The 15,756-nt window shown below is 43.2% G+C and overlaps 1 protein-coding gene across 5 annotated transcripts in view; it reads right to left on the bottom strand.

Moving 5' to 3' along the window:
- Window positions 1-8,188: 8,188 nt before the first annotated feature.
- The window catches only part of Palm2akap2 (PALM2 and AKAP2 fusion), a 428,099-nt gene continuing 420,531 nt past the window's right edge, over window positions 8,189-15,756 (bottom strand). For 4 of the 5 annotated variants that reach the window (XM_070011387.1, XM_070011397.1, XM_070011410.1 and 1 more), the window contains one exon: window positions 8,189-12,169. In XM_070011387.1, the coding sequence (XP_069867488.1) occupies window positions 12,071-12,169 (99 nt within the window). In that variant the 3' untranslated portion in view covers window positions 8,189-12,070. The remainder of the gene's footprint in view (window positions 12,170-15,756) is intronic. The other variant, XM_070011404.1, reaches the window with a different exon arrangement.

The raw sequence follows: 15,756 nt of genomic DNA, 5'->3' as shown, positions 1-15,756 counted from the left end.
ACAACAGTGCAGAATATGGCCAGATGAATAGTTATGATGAGAGATGGAGGACAGGGGGAAACTGCCTCCTAGTCCTGGGAAGTGCTCTGGCTTAGCCAGAGACTCCTATATCTTACCGCAAAGGAGAGGGCACTCTTCTTTATCCAATCCTAATCTCACTGACACAGCACACCTTCTGTATGTCACGGGAGTGGTGTTGGCATGCTTAACGGAGGCTCTTTGGGGGCTGAGTCCCACACGGACCACCACACCAAGGCAGAAATAAACCATGTTCGGATGTCCCTTAGCCATGTTACCTGTGTCTCACTCTCCAGAGTACTTTCAGAATCATGAGGCTGCTTGTGTGTTCAGTATCTCTGGGTTGCAAGCTTTGCAATGTGACCTGAGGGAGGTTTCCATGGTTGCTCCACCTGTCTGCCCAGTTATTTAGTGTGGCTTCTTCTTAATACTTCACTGTTGAACTCTTGCTTATCTCCAGAGCTGCTTTAAGCTATGAAATACATGTACTACAGATAAGCAATGCTCTTTCTTTCTTTCTTTCTTTTTTTATTGGTTGTGGGGCTTGAACTCTGGGCCTGGGCGCTGTAACCTCAGCTCTTCAGCTTAAGGCAGGCACTCAATCACTTGAGCCACAGCGCCACTTCTGGCTTTTTTTCTGTTTATGTGGCCTCATGCATGCAGGACAACACTCTACCACTGAGCCACCTTCCCAGCCCCAGCAATGCTCTTTAACTAGGGGTTCATGAGTGATTTTGAGATAGATGTTTAAAACAATTGGGTTCATGATATGCATCATGTTTTGGTAGGGCTTGGAATGGGAGGGATGAGGATATTAACATTTAAGCTACATTGACATTTCAGCTACATAGGTAGCTGAAAGGCACCCGGAATACTAGCTGCTGACAGAGCCCTACCACCACAAGTAGACTTTGGGATTCTTAGAATTCAGGTATTTTCTATGTATCATGGTGGTTTGAGCCCTAGAAACAAAACATGTCCTTGTGCCTCAGCAATGGGAGACAAAGAAACCTGGGCTTGAAATTTCTCCAAAATTATTTTATTTTATTTTTTATCAGTTTTCTTTATTATTGTAATTTTTTAAAGGAGAAACAAAGTTTTTATATTAAGACACTGTTACAAGAGAGATATAGTCTCATGGACTTATCTGCCCAGGCTGGCTTTGAATCATGATTCTTAGATCTCAGTTTCCTAAAGAGCTAGGATTATAGGTGTGAGCCATCCTAAGGAGCTAGGATTATAGGTGTGAGCCATCTGCAATTGGTACAAGGTGGTTTTCCCCAGTCTGGAGATTCTGGTCTACTGTGAAAAGTGAGGAAAGTCTGGTGCCCCCAGAGGAAGGCCCATGACCATCAAAGCTGCTTTTACTTTAGAGACCAGTGACACCTTGTGGCCACATTTCATACTTGCAGGCAAAGATGAATACCAAAAGTCATCTGAAAACAGTTGAGAGAATTCTATCCTTCCAGTGACCAAGGAAGGTGTTTCCGTGAGCTTCTCGCTCACTTTGGGAAGTTACTTCTTAAGTTCCTCTTTGCAAGTTCCTGGTACCTTGTGACTATCCAGTAATAAATTCTGAGAACATGCAATTAATTTTGTGGCTCCAATTCATATATAGAAAAAAAAGTGTGTGAATATCCAGGTTCAGACCTAAGCACTAGTACTTAAAGAGAAAGTACCTCCAGTGGATCCTAAGATACTGTGAAACCAGGGTCAGGAACAACTGTACTGGAGGTAAGGGAGGGGGCTGTTTAAAGACTGCTGCATTAGAATCACCTGGGATAATTTTTTCAAAGGAATGCCTGAGTCCCAGCCCAGACCACTAAATATAAGTTTCAAAGCTCAGCAGGTGATTCTAACATGAGTTAAGAGTTGTAAAATGCTCCCCTGAGCCAACTCAGAATTATTTATTTCACATCTCATCTCAAAATTACACAAGTATGATATTCACATAATGCTCACTGGAAGATGGAAGCCAATCAGTTGAGCAGCAAGACAGCAGAGAAAGCAATTACAGTAAGCCAATCAGAAAATGCCAGGAATTTGCTTATATGGGAGATAGGTGGTCACTGACAAATAGGTTTGTGGCAAAAAAAATAATGCATGATAGATGCTTTTGAGTTCTTATCATCTTAAGAACAAAGATTCATTCTTTTTGGGGGGATTTATTATCATTGATTTGTTTGCTCTTGTGCAGTTCCTGACTTTATGACACAATGGACAGGCAGGCCTCTCAATGATTAGTAAACACAGCATTGAAGGAAAACATCCTTCACCTGATTATTGCCAAAGACAAGACTCAACATGAAGTTAAAAAGGGAGCTGAGCACAAGAGCTGGTTTCAGTTCAGACCCTGACATCAAAACTTGGTTACTGAGGAGGGGGTATGTGGCTCAGTTTTAGAGTGCCTCATGTGTGAAGCCCTGAGTACTAGTCCCAGCACTACAAAACTTCCATTATTGTACACCATGAAAACTTCTTCCACTGGACACCAGTGGCTTAGCTACTCAAGAGACTAAAATCTGAGGATCATGGTTGTAAGTCAGCCCAAATGTCCGTGAGACTCTTATCTCTAATTAACCACCAAAAAGCCAGAAGTAGTGTTGTGCTTTAAGTGATAGAAACTAGCCTTGGAAAAGCTGCTCAGGGACAGTGCCAAGACCCAGAGTTTAAGAACCAGTACGTGTGCATGCACATGCATGCACACACAAAGCCTTCTTCCCATGGTCAAATAAATCCCTGATCATGCCCTATGCTTAACGTCTGAACATATGTAGATACTGCTCTTTTTCTATTTTGCTCTTAATTTGCTTATTCCTTATCAAAAGGGCCTAACTGAAGAAGCTAGGTAGAGTCTAAGTGCTTCTTCACAACACCCACAGGGTAGTAGAGTATGTTCATCAATATTCAAAATACATGTGGCTTTTATAAACCACAAATCGGTTCCCTAGATTTGGTTTGTTTGTTTTGCAGTGGGGGAGATCAAATCCAAGGTCTCATGCATGAGCCTGCATGAGGTCGGTCAGCCAGTGAGCTGCCATACTGTGCTGAATCCCCAGTGCACTTTCCCAGTGGTTTGCTCAGATCTATTCCTTATATTTCAGACCAGTGATTCCCAAAGTGAGGCCTTTATGTAAGCAGGGTAGCATCTCCAGGGAACTTGTTAGAAAATTCTCAGGCTGCTCTCCAGAGCAGACCTGCAGAGTAGACCTGCAGGCTTCATCTGTGTCTAAGAAGCATTCCAGGTAACATGGTGCCCCATCAAGCTCTTCATAGGTATAATGATGTTAGCAACCAGAGGCTACCAAAAGACAGAATGTTCTTGAAATGAGTGGGCAGAGACAAAACAATGGAAGGGAGATTTGTGAATTTTGTTTTCCAGTTGTTTCAAGTCTACCATTTGTGAACTTGAAAAATCTGAAGAACTCTCCCAACCAGGTTAGTCGACATGGAGATCACAGTACCATGGCAGAATACCACCATCTGCACTGTGCGATTATGCTTCCTCCCAGAGATAACACCTGAATGCTCAGGCAACACTCAGAAATCATCAGTGTGGCATCTCCTCTAGGCATTTCCTAGACTTCATTCTTTCCAGCATGTAAAACAGCAAAAACCTTTGCAAGTCTCACTCCCAATTCCCCATTTGTTCTCTGTGTCCCCAGCGTGAGTCTGAATTTGTGATCGGGAATGTGCAGAGAGGGATAATGGAGTTTCTCACAACCCAAGAATCCCATCGTGAATGGCCAATGCTTCCAACTAATCTTCCTGTTCTACCTGTTCCAAACCATCTCTTTGCCACAAACGAGAAGGAGGGGAAATAGACAGAGTACCCATCCATCTCCACTGAGAGCCTGTTTGCTGTTAAAAGCCTGCTCAGTAAGAATCTTGAAAAGATCACTTCTGGCTGGACTGTCGTGGGCTTCTTGTGCCATCCCCTGTAGTGAACTCCTTCACAGTGGGGTTTTCACAACCCGAGCATTCAGCACATCGATGTACGCACTTTAACACTTAAGTAAGCCCATCAGATTCAGGACCCTGAGTCCATAGCCCACCACAGCAGCCCTGTCTCTGGCTCCTGACAGGCATCCAGAGAGTAAAGGCATGCTTCCTTCTTAGCCAACAGGCTGGAGGCCATGTGCGTGGGGAGGCCTCTTTCCCTCTCATGTTCTTCTGTATGAAGCTGTGTAGCCTTTTTTGCCTCTTTCTGTAAACACTCATTCTGCTGCCTTTGTTTTCTGACTCACCCCACTGGCCTATCTCCTCTTCTTCCCAAGAGCTTTACTATGGGATAATTTAGATAATGATATGTCCTTTTCAAATGTAAGATTTTAATGATTTTTAAAGTAAATTTGGAGTTGGACAATCATCACTGTGATTTTGTTGGCTTATATATTGTGTGTGTTGGTTGTGGGGCTTGAACTCAGGGCTTGGGCATTGTCCCCAAGCTCTTTGGCACAAGGTTAGTTGTCTACCACTTAGAACCACAGCACCACTTCTGGTCTTTGAGTGGTTAATTGGATAAGAGTCTCACATGGACTTTCCTGTTGGGCTGTCTTTGAACCTTGGTCCTCAGATGTCAGCCTCCTGAGTAGCTAGGATTTCATGTGTGAGCACTAGTGCCCAGCTAAGAAAATTATTTGATCACAGTCCTAGGTGGTGAAATTCTAAGTTTGGGACAGCAGCATGATCAGGTTCTGGTGTATGTGCTTGCCCTCACTTGCATCTTCTTGGGTTGATGGATTGTCTTTGTTCTGTAAATGTGAAGAATACTCTGGTGTCTCTTACAAGAACACCTGTAATATTGGATTAGTGTTCCACTCTTTCCTCCCTGCCCCCCCCCCCCCAGTCCTGGGGCTTGAACTCTGGACCTGGGCACTGTCTCTGAGCTTGTTTTTGCTCAAGGCTAGTGCTCTACCACTTGAGCCACAGCGCCACTTCCGGCTTTTTCTGTAAATGTAGTACTGAGGAATTGAACCCAGGGCTTCATGCATGCAAGGCAAGCACTCTACCACTGAGCCACCTTCCCAGCCCTAGTGTTGCACTCTTATGTTCTCATCCAACTATATTTACTTTCTTCAAGACTCTATCTACAAACACAGACACATAGGAAATTAAGTGTTGAGTCCCTCTGCCCCCCCCTCCCCCCCCCCCGTGACAACTCCCACCAAGCCACAGCACCCAGCAGAACTGAACATTAGGCAGGGATATATCACAGTGCACAACAGGCTGTGTTATAAAACAGTCTTGCCGTGTGAACATTCTGGTGTTTCAGCGATTGGAGCTAAAGGTAAAGGACTTCACACATTCATGGCATTCAAAGCTTTTTTCCACTGTGAACTCACTGATGTGTAACAATGTTAAAGCTTTGTTATGCCTGAAGGATTTCCCATACTCAGTGGACTCAAGACTGTTCCAGTGTGAACTCTTTAGTGTATAATGAGGGTAGAGCTACAGTAAAGGATTTCCATATGGGTGGGTGCCACAAAATTAATTGCATGTTCTCTGAACACAAGAGCCAAGTGATAAGATATTTAGTAAAAAGCAAGAACAATCTCCGAATTGGTTACTGGATAGCAGGAAAGTCCATGAGGCTCTTGACTCCAATTAACCACCAGAAAACCAGAAGAGGTGCTGTGGCTCAAAGTGGTAGAGAGCAAGAGCCCAGGGACAATGCCCAGGCTCCAGTTCAACGCCCCCCCCCCCCCTCCAATCCCATCAACATCCTCCTTGAGGTTGTTACTCACAGAAATGGAGGATAAAGGGTGAACAAATGAGCAGTGGTACTGACTAGACAACATGTTGAAAATGAACTCTACAGCTTGTGGATGTGGACAGGAGGAAAAAACTGTGAGAGAGGGAGGGAAGGGGAGACATTGTCCAAAAAGAAATGTATTCTTTACCTGACTTATGTAACTTAACTGTAATCCCTCTGCACATCACCTTTACAAAAGCAATAATTTTTATTTTTTTGGTCCGGTCGTGGGGCCTGAACTCTGGGCCTGGGCGCTGTCCCTCAGCTCTTCAGCTCAAGGCTAGCGCTCTACCTCTTGAGTCACAGCGCCACATCCGGCTTTTTTCTTTTTGCTTATGTGGTGCTGAGGAACCGAACCCAGGGCCTCAGGTATGCAAGGCAAGCGCTCTACCACTGAGCCACCTTCCCAGCCCCAAAGCAATAATTTTTAAAGAGTTAGGTCATTCCTGAATAATTTTTCACATGTATCACACTGACTGTGATTTCCCACATTTGCTATTTACCCAAGACTTTCCTGAGGTGTACACTCTTGGATAGCCACTAAGGCTACAGCTTGCACTAAAGGACTTCCCCTCCCTCCCCCCACCCCTGCACATGGAACATGGGTTTACTGAAACTTTCTGGTGCCTATTGACAGTTGAAAGTTGTATTTTTCCCAATTGCACTGATTTGTTTTACACTGGGAAAAGCTAGTGCACTCTCACCTGCGTTGTTTGCCTTCCTGACGCACACAAACTGCTGCTAGAGAAGTTCTGAGGCCACTACAAAGTCTTGGCCAACCTTCTTGTAGGTAAAGGGCTCCCTGGATACCTGAAATTTGTTTTGGACACGAGACTCTGCCCACATTGCTTCTCGAGTGTATCTCTCCAACGTGTTGTTTTTGGCACTGATGAAGGTACGCCGTGAACTATGTTTTCCCTATGCCCCACCTAGTAGTTTCTACCCACTGATGCTGGTTCTAGGCCAAGTTCAAATGCCTCTCATGGCTGACCCTTCTATCTCACAAGGCTTGGCTTTCTGGAAAGGCCCTTTGGGAGCCCTTACCTGTGACACTCTATGTAGAACTGTTCTGCTGACAAGTTGTCTCACCCGCTGTTCCATGTCAACAACCTGGAAGGAAATGTCAAGGATGCATTAAGTACCAGGTTCTCTGGCATCACATCATGGTGTAGAAGACTCCGCCCCTTCCACAAATACACGGCCACCTTCCCAAAGGTCATGAGAGCCTGAGCAGGGTCCCGTGAGTGCAGCTGGAGCCACTGGATTCTGTGGGGCAGGGCCGGGACCCAGGTACCAGGTCCCTAACCTGGCACGGGTCACAGCACGGGTGTTATTGAGCCTCAGGCTCATCTCTTGCCCAGTCTGGCTTTGCTCCAGTCACCTTGTATCTTCACTCTGCAACCCAGCACCTCTAACCTCACCATAACTTAATTTTAACACAGTTCCCTCAGCTAATTTGCAGTCACTTCCCATTCTCTTTGGGCAATAGGGATGACTGGTTCATTCTGCTCACCATTTCGTTTAGGAAATGACGGGTGGGGGGGGGGGGAGTCTACCTAGGCTCAATGGAAATTTTTCTGAAAAATTTCAATTGGCAGTTGGTTGCATCCAGATATGGGGACCCATGGATTGGGAGAGGGGGTTCAAAGATCACTGTCAACTGCATTCAGCCTCTCCAATTCAGAATTCTTTACCACCTAAGGACTGGAAGATGCCATTCATGGCAGGGTGCCATAGGACATCTTCAGTAGTTCAATGAAATATGGCTGGAAATCTGGGGGGGGGGGGGGTGGCGCGGGAGGAAACCTGGAGAATCAAAGTAGAATCAGCAAGAAAGTACAAGAGGAGCCAAGGTTCAGGGGCTGGAGACTGACAGAGAATATGAAAGGAGAGGCAAAGACTGGGGAGTTTCCTGATGATTCTGTGTTATTTGTCCTTTAAAGTCTGAATACAGATCCTCAAAATGTAATAAAAAATAAAGCCAGGCACTGGTGGCTCACACCTATAATCCTAGCTACTTAGGAGCCTGAGATTATGAGGACTGTGGTTCAAAACCAGCCTGATTGGAAGTGGTGCTGTGGCTCAAAGTCGTAGAGCACTAGCTTTGAGTGTAAAAGCTCAGGGGCAGCACCCAGGTACTGAGCTCAAGCCTCACAAATGACCAAACAAAAAACATATCAAGAGGCACTAGTCTCATTTCTGATAGTCCCATCAGAAGTTTCTGGGTTGTCACGGCCTATAGACACTGAGAATAGGATACTGGGATCAGTCTGCTACTCTCAGGATTGTTCTTTTGTTCCATGTGAGGAACTGCCACGATGGAGAGGTAGAAGCCATGGGTATACCATGCACAATGTGCCCAACCTTTCAACTGCCTCCCACAGTCAAACAAGTAGCCATCCTTTATTAAAAAAATGCAACACACACATCGGGTTTTAATGAGAAAATAACTGTATACTTGCATCGAATGCTTCACAATCACTATAAAACCAAAGCAGGATAATAATAACATTTAAGTGGTTAACATACACAGGAAAGCCAGATACAGATTATAATTTTTAAACACAGTATTGCTGCTTCCCCCTCCCCCACACCCTCCTCTAATTAATAATAATAATAAAAAGAAACAAAGAAAAAAAACTCATGTGGGTAAAGAGCAACACAAGATCAAAATTGGCAGCTTACTGAATACTTAGAATTCAGGAAATTGGTTTTGAAACTAAAACTGGATATATTCACCATCTCTAAACACTTAGGCTATTTTTTTTTTCAATATATGCTTAAGTTAAGTTCATCCTTCAACTGGAAAAAAAATGTCTTTAGAGATAAGAGTCAACACTGTTTTAGTGTCCCTTGTTATGCTTTGTGTGGTGTGTGTGTGTGTGTGTGTGTGTGGACACTGGTCTATATACTGCTTCTATGCCATGGCTGAGGGTGGGCAGCATGCATGGGTACACAGAGGCAAGGAAATTACATGTGCCATCCAAGTAGACCTCCTACCATGGACAGACCCCGTTTCCATAATTTCTGCATGAGAAAGCCAAGGCCTGTCAGTACTTAGTCCACTTCAGAGGAAAGTGTATGTCTATAAATGCAGCAGCATGGGACACTTTCAGGAAGGTTTTTAATATCACTAAGAATCTAAACATCTGTTATCAATGTGTGCTGGTTGAGGGTGGACAGAGCTTCAGAGGCAAAGTTGCTCATGAGCCTCTTCCTCTTGGTTCATGAGGCAGGAATGACCTTCCACCAGGGTTCCTTGCGCTATGTTTAAAAGATTACAGGGGCTCCTGCAGGATCCTAGAGCCTAGCACAGTGCTGTGTCCAAAGTGGCGGCCTGGTGTTTCTTGAATGAGTAAAACTCAAGAGCACAGAGAAAGTCTGGCATGCCCTAGGGAACTGTAATTTACAGGATTATCAGTGAGGTGGGTAAGGAAATTAGAAAGTAGTCCGAAGGCATGTAGGAGAACTCCAAAAGATGGTAGTAGAGGAACTCATAGTTAAAATTCACAGAAACCAAATTGATTTCCTCATCTATACCTGCAGTGTGGCCCAAAAGACTCCAGCTCTGAAACTGTTATTCCTTAAGGAAGACAATCAACTGTAGTCAAGTGTACTTAATCATCTGCCTTACCAAGTGACTGCCAGAGTTTTGTGACCTAAGCTTTCCTCTTGGCTGTAAACTATCTTCTCCACAACCATGGATTTCCTCCCATGAGTTTATAGCCCCTTCCAAACAGAAACAAAACTCCATGTCTACAGTCCCAAGTAGATCCTTTCAGAAAACACGAAGCCTCCACACAAGGCAACCCACAGAACCAGACTACTCTCTAGCCATCTAACAGGTGCTGTGCCTGTGGCTAGGATGCTGTTGCCTCCTCTGTTCTTATACTGATGTGTCTCTCTTGGGAACACCTCTCCTCATCAGGACCTCAGTCCAGACATCTGGAACCTCCAACTGGAAATTCATAGACAAAAATGGTCCTCCTTTCTCAGACACTCTGAGGAAGCAGGAGTTCCGATCTGCCTCCAGACAAGATGCCATTTTTTCTGGGAATGTTTGTCTCTAGAGCAGCCTCCACCACTAAAAAATGGATTCCTTACAGCAGGGAACTTATTTGCTTTGTGTCATCAATGGCTAATATTCTGTTGACTGGTCCACCTTCCACCTTCAGGCTGGAAGGATGATAAATCATCTAAAAGTTGCCATGTGCTACTTTAGCTATCATCTGCAAAGTTTGGCTCTTTATTTCAGTCTCCCTGGACCATTTTAAAGGATTATACACTCCCATCTTTTGATCTTGTGTCCACCACTGGTCTGCGAATACGCTTTCTCCCCCACCCGAAGTCAACACTCGTCTAATAAAAAAAAGCAACATAATGTGTATAGCACTACATATACGTTTTGTGGAATTGCAACTTATTTGAATAACATATTACAGTTTATGACATACTATGAAAACAAATGAATTACAGTGAGGTCTAATTTAATTATTGCTTTTCTTAAGCCATAGTTTTAAAACAAAGGAAAAATAATGAAGGCTTGTTAGGTATTTATTCCCCCTCGTGATCAGAAATAGAACATTTCTCATCCAGAACTTTAGGGCACCCAGTTAAGTGAACGCCCTTATAATATTGCTTTAAAAGACAGAACAAGTAAAGCTGGCATCCTCTCTAGTAGACTAAGCATGAATATAAAGCATGGAATAAATAGGATACGTTCCTAAATGTCAAGTTACAAAACTGCTCAAAACTCTGCAATTGTGACTCATGCAAATACCATGTTAGGTCAACTTAATATTATAAATACTGCATCAGCTCAGTGCCATTATATCCCTTTTCATAAAAAAGAAATTCTCACTTGCTCCTGAAGCTAGTAGACAGCTTTGGAGGAAATAACTGTACACCCCTATGTCACGATCAATCTGGAATTTTCTCTCTCTCTCTCTCTCTATCACACACACACACACCCTCTTATTCCTGAACGCACTCCACACAAACACACAAAGGTGTACGTGTGTACACACACACACACACACACACACACACACACACACACACACACACACACACACACACACACACACACACACACACACACACCATCTTTAGGATTTGTAGCTGATTCCAAGCCTGCACTTAAATTTCTATTCTATAGTTTTCTCTTTATCGTTCTGAAAAACACTGGTTGCTCAGCAAAAATAATCTCTTACTTTCTTATTTTCCCAATCTTTCCCCCTCCCTCCATTTTTCTCTCTCTACTTCCATGACATTTACATACTTCCTTTCTGATAGATCCCAAACAACTGATCCTTCCTCCCTACTACTTCTACGGCCCACTTTATAATACAAAATAGCTATAAACACCTCTTTACTTCTGGCCATCTACCTCTCCAAGGCAGAGTTTCCCCCCTTTTTTTCTTCAATTATTGCCACTCTAAAAATACCCCTGCCATCTTGAACCAAGCTGTTCAGTGTGTATAGATTTTACCCATGTTTCTATTTCCCCCATCCCATCATAAAAATAGATGTTGCCCACTAAATATAGTTTTCCTATGAAGAAACAAAACTATGGAAATGTGTTCTAAACTGCAGATCAGTCAATAGTAAATGCAGACACGAAAGATCCTAAAGCTAAAATAATCCATTTGGTTTGGCTTTCTCCTCCACCTTTCTCAGCCTCCTGGTATAGATTTTATGTGCTGAAACCATTCATTGCTCCCAATTAGAAATAATTAAATGCAAGTTGAGATTGAATCATAACTGCCTCTTGGGCATGATGGAGAGAAACACATTTTATGGCTGCTGGAGAAAATGGAGTCAACCCAACACCTCTGGTGTCAAGAGCAAGGGTCAGAAAGAAACAGAGAAATGGCCTACACCATGTCGACTACACCAGCTGGGGACCTACTGCCCTCCTGGTGGCCTTTTGCCATTGTTCTCTGTCTTTACCCTGCCAGGCTGGTCTCAGTTCTGCCGGCAGCAATTAGATTGATTTGCTTGTGATGTCTCTGTCCTTTTGGATCAATTGTGGACGGGGCCCAATCCAGAGGTTTCTTCTTGAGTCACAAAGAAATCCTTTCTCTGCTGATTCCTAGGTCTCAAGAGTTTGATGGGTGGATTGACTTCCTTTTGGATGATTATTTTTTTCATTATTATGTATTGCAGCTTCTGATCTACATAAGGATTGCTGAGTTTGTGTGCATTTTAATAAAGAGTCCATTAAAATGCTTTGATTTGATCATGTCTCGGTTTCTTGGTATCCCAAGCACCAAAGAAGTTTCCTGGGCTGAAAGTTTACTCGTTGTCCTCTTCCTCCTGGTTGGCATAGATCCCTGCCTCCCAGCGCAAGGCCAGAGCACTCTTTCTTCTATTAACCCGGGTGGCCTCAAGGACCTGAAAAGACAGAAGGGAAAAAACATTAGCATTTAATTATATACACAGACGAATTTCCTTCCTGTTTCTTTTCTCTATTCTGGTACTGCTTACTAAGTGTGGGTGATGGGTAGAAGACAGACAGAAACAAAGGTGGCTGGAAGGTTCTGAGTATATATTAATCATCTCAAAGCTAAACTTAATTTACTATTTGATCCACAGATTCCAAAAGACATCTAATGTGTGCTCAGTAAATCTCTTTAAACTAGACTTGCTCTGCATCAGGTTTTTGTCTTGTTTTGATTTTTGCCATGATGCTGGGGACTAAACCCAAGGCTTTGTGCATATGAGGCAAGCACTCTACCATTGCACTTACCACACAGCCATACCAGCAGCCTAGCATCGAGTTTTTAGGTAGAGCAGAGCCTTACATGTTGATCAGTACAGTGCTATCCAACAGAAATGTATGTAATGATTTAACTGTTCTGTATCTGTGCCATCTAATATATGGTAGCTATTATTCATATGTTGCTACTGTGCACTGGAAATAGGGTCACTGACTATTACAAACTATAAAAGAAACGGCAGAAAGCAGTGCTTAATTATGGACCAGTGTGGATTTAATTCTCCAAGCTTTGTGGATTTATATAAACTATGGTCATATTTATACCACAAATCTACTTTACATAATTAAACATAAAGAGTTGTTTAGTGGGAAAAAGCTTTTCAGGTTATTTAAGAAGATAGGAATTTGATGTAATGACAGGGTCAAATACACTAATAAAAGAAATTAATAGCCGGTCGATGGTGGCTCATGCTTGTAATCCTAGCTACTCAGGAGGCTGAGATCTGAGAATTGTGGTTCAAAGACAGCCCAGACAGTAAAGTCCATGAGACTCTTATCTCCAGTTAATCACAGAAAAAGCCAGAAGTGGCATTGTAGCTCAAGTGGTAGAGTGCTAGCCTTGAGCAAAAGGAGCTCAGGGACAGCACTCAGGCCCAGAGTTCAAGCCCCAGGACTAGCAAAAAAAGAAAAGAAAGGAAAAGAAGAAAAAAGGAGGGAGGGAGAGAGAAAGAGAGAGAAAGAGAAACAAGGAAAGAAAGAAGGAAGGAAAGAGAAAGAAAGAGAGAGAAAGAGAGAGAGAGAGAGAGAAAGAAAGAAAGAAAGAAAGAAAGAAAGAAAGAAAGAAAGAAGAAGAAAGAAAGAAAGAAAGAAAGAAAGAAAGAAAGAAAGAAAGAAAGAAAGAAAGAAAGAAAGAAAAAGGAGGAAATTAAAAGTCACACTGAGGGCAAACAGGTTCACCACTATGTCCATGGGGCTCATTTTCTTTTCCTTCTGACCACTAAAATAATCTGTGGACTCCAGCTCTCATTTGTTTAAGATGTTGAATAGCCATACAAATGAGGGTGAATGAAAAGCTCATTATTAATAAATGAATTATTTGAGCTCTTGATAGAGTTTCTCAAGCCATACCAAATGGTCATCGCTGTGACCATGGCTGCTGGAGAAGACGGAAGGTATGAGTGACCACTTGTTCCATAAGCGAGCCTTGATGTTCCTCACATCAGTGCCAGGTGGATGGCACTGAGGTGGCTGACATGGACTTAGGTCCAGGTCATGGCACTGCAGCCAAAGCAATTCTTTCCATGTCACCACACACCACAGCACCAGCTAAGGATGTAGGTTCCAATTTTCCAGTGGAGCCAGCGCTGGTTGGTTTTCCAAACTTAAATGAAGACTTTGCATATTCTACAAATCATTTGGGCCAGGGACAATGATGTGGATGACTGCAGAAAAGCAGAGAGCTGCAGGTTACTGGGCAGGTGGGAGCCTGGGCCTAAGCAGATTCTGAAGAGACGAAAGGGTCTGGTATCCGTCTCAGCCCATGCAGTGGCTGGGCTTCGGAGTATTCCACTCCAGAAGGCCTTCCTCTAACTGGGCCTAACAGCAGTGTGTTGTTACATTTGCTGAGTGAATTAGATATTGTTAAACGCCTAGGCAGTATAATAAAGTGTCTTGTTTATAAGTACACCAGAGCTGCTGAACATCCATGGGTAATAAACTAGTCTGCAGAAGGCATGCTTTCAAGGCTGGTGTGGTTAAATGGAGGATTTTTTCTGGCCAATGAAATGGAGGGATGATGCAGGACTGGACTTGGAGAAGGCCTGCAGCATATTTCTGGTTTTGTTCTTGCTCATCTTACGTGTCAAGTCTTTTTGTGCATAATATGCCCTACGGCCCACTCTGACATAGGGCAGTCTGGGTTTAAATTGAAGGGATGCTATAATCTGGGAAAAGTCACTTAACTTACTTCCTTGTATCCTTGAGTAAAACAGGCATAAGGAAAGCTATAAAGTAGGAGTTGACTGACTCTTAAAACGATATAGGTAAAGCATTTAACATAGCTCCAAGTTCATAGTAAGTTATAAAATAATTATTTCCATCAATCTGTACAAAGATTTATAAACTAAGAAGTGGAATGCAAAAAATACAAGGCTTTTTTGGGGGGGGATGGGGGGGAGGTGGGAGTTGTGGGGCTTGAATTCTGGGCCTGGGTGCTGTCCCTGAGCTCTTCAGCTCAAGGCAAACACTTGAGCCACACACAGCACTACTTCTGGTTTTTTGGTGGTTAATTGGAGATAAAAGTCTCATGGACTTTCCTGCCTGGGCTGGCATTGAATTGTGATCCTCAGATCTCAGCCTCCTGAGTAGCTAGTATTACAGGTGTGAGCTACTGGTGTCCAGCAACAAGGCATTTTAAATAAGGGTTTCTATGTTATATAAAATGCTCATCTGTGCCTTACAGATTGTAGGTACAAACTAAGTTTTCTATGAAAGCTGAAAATAAGGTTCTAGGGGGGGAAATGTGGCCATCATCCTTTTCAAATGTTCCTTGTTATTTAAAATGTTTCCCCCCCCTGCTGGTTCTGGGGCTTGAACTCTGGGTCTGGGCACTGTCCCTGGGCTCTTTTTGCTCAAGTTAAAACGCTACCACTTGGGCCACAGTGCCACTTCTGGCTTTTTCTGGGATTAATTGGAGATAAGTCTCGTGGACTTTCCTGCCCAGGTCGGCTTTGAACTTTTATCCTCTCAGCCTCCTGAATAGCTAGGATTACAGGCATAAGCCACTGGTGCCTGGCTTTTAAACCTCATTTTAGTGCTTAATCAACCTCAGCAAATTTGGCTTGCTTTATTTTTCAGGAACCTACATTAAAATCTATCTATATTTACTGGATTCCTACCAACTGTCAGGCATCACATTGCTGGTCACCATGGAGACATTTAGCAGGGGCTTGGTTTGAATAACTCATCAAGAGCTCAAATAATGCCCTTCTACATAATAAGCTCTCCATTCATTCTTTCTTATTTGGATGGCTACTCAACATAATCCTGAATTTCTCATAAAGGAATAAAGGTCACCAGATTCCCTGGAATTCATAAGGCTTAATATCTAAGACTGTGTTGGGGTAAAGGCAATCTACATTAAGCCTTCAGAGAATTCCACATCCAAGCCCTTGGGAAAGGTATAAATGGGCACTTGTTCTAATTAATTTAGATGTGTGTGGGTATGGGTGTGTGGATACATCTCTAGCAAATTTAGACCTCT

Source organism: Dipodomys merriami, unplaced genomic scaffold (assembly GCF_024711535.1).
Source record: "Dipodomys merriami isolate MVZ:Mamm:240054 unplaced genomic scaffold, mDipMer1.0.p SCAF_11, whole genome shotgun sequence".
Classification (NCBI taxonomy): Eukaryota; Metazoa; Chordata; class Mammalia; order Rodentia; family Heteromyidae; genus Dipodomys; species Dipodomys merriami.
The sequence above is the reverse complement of the archived record's forward strand: the minus strand, read 5'-3'. Positions and strand labels throughout refer to the sequence as shown.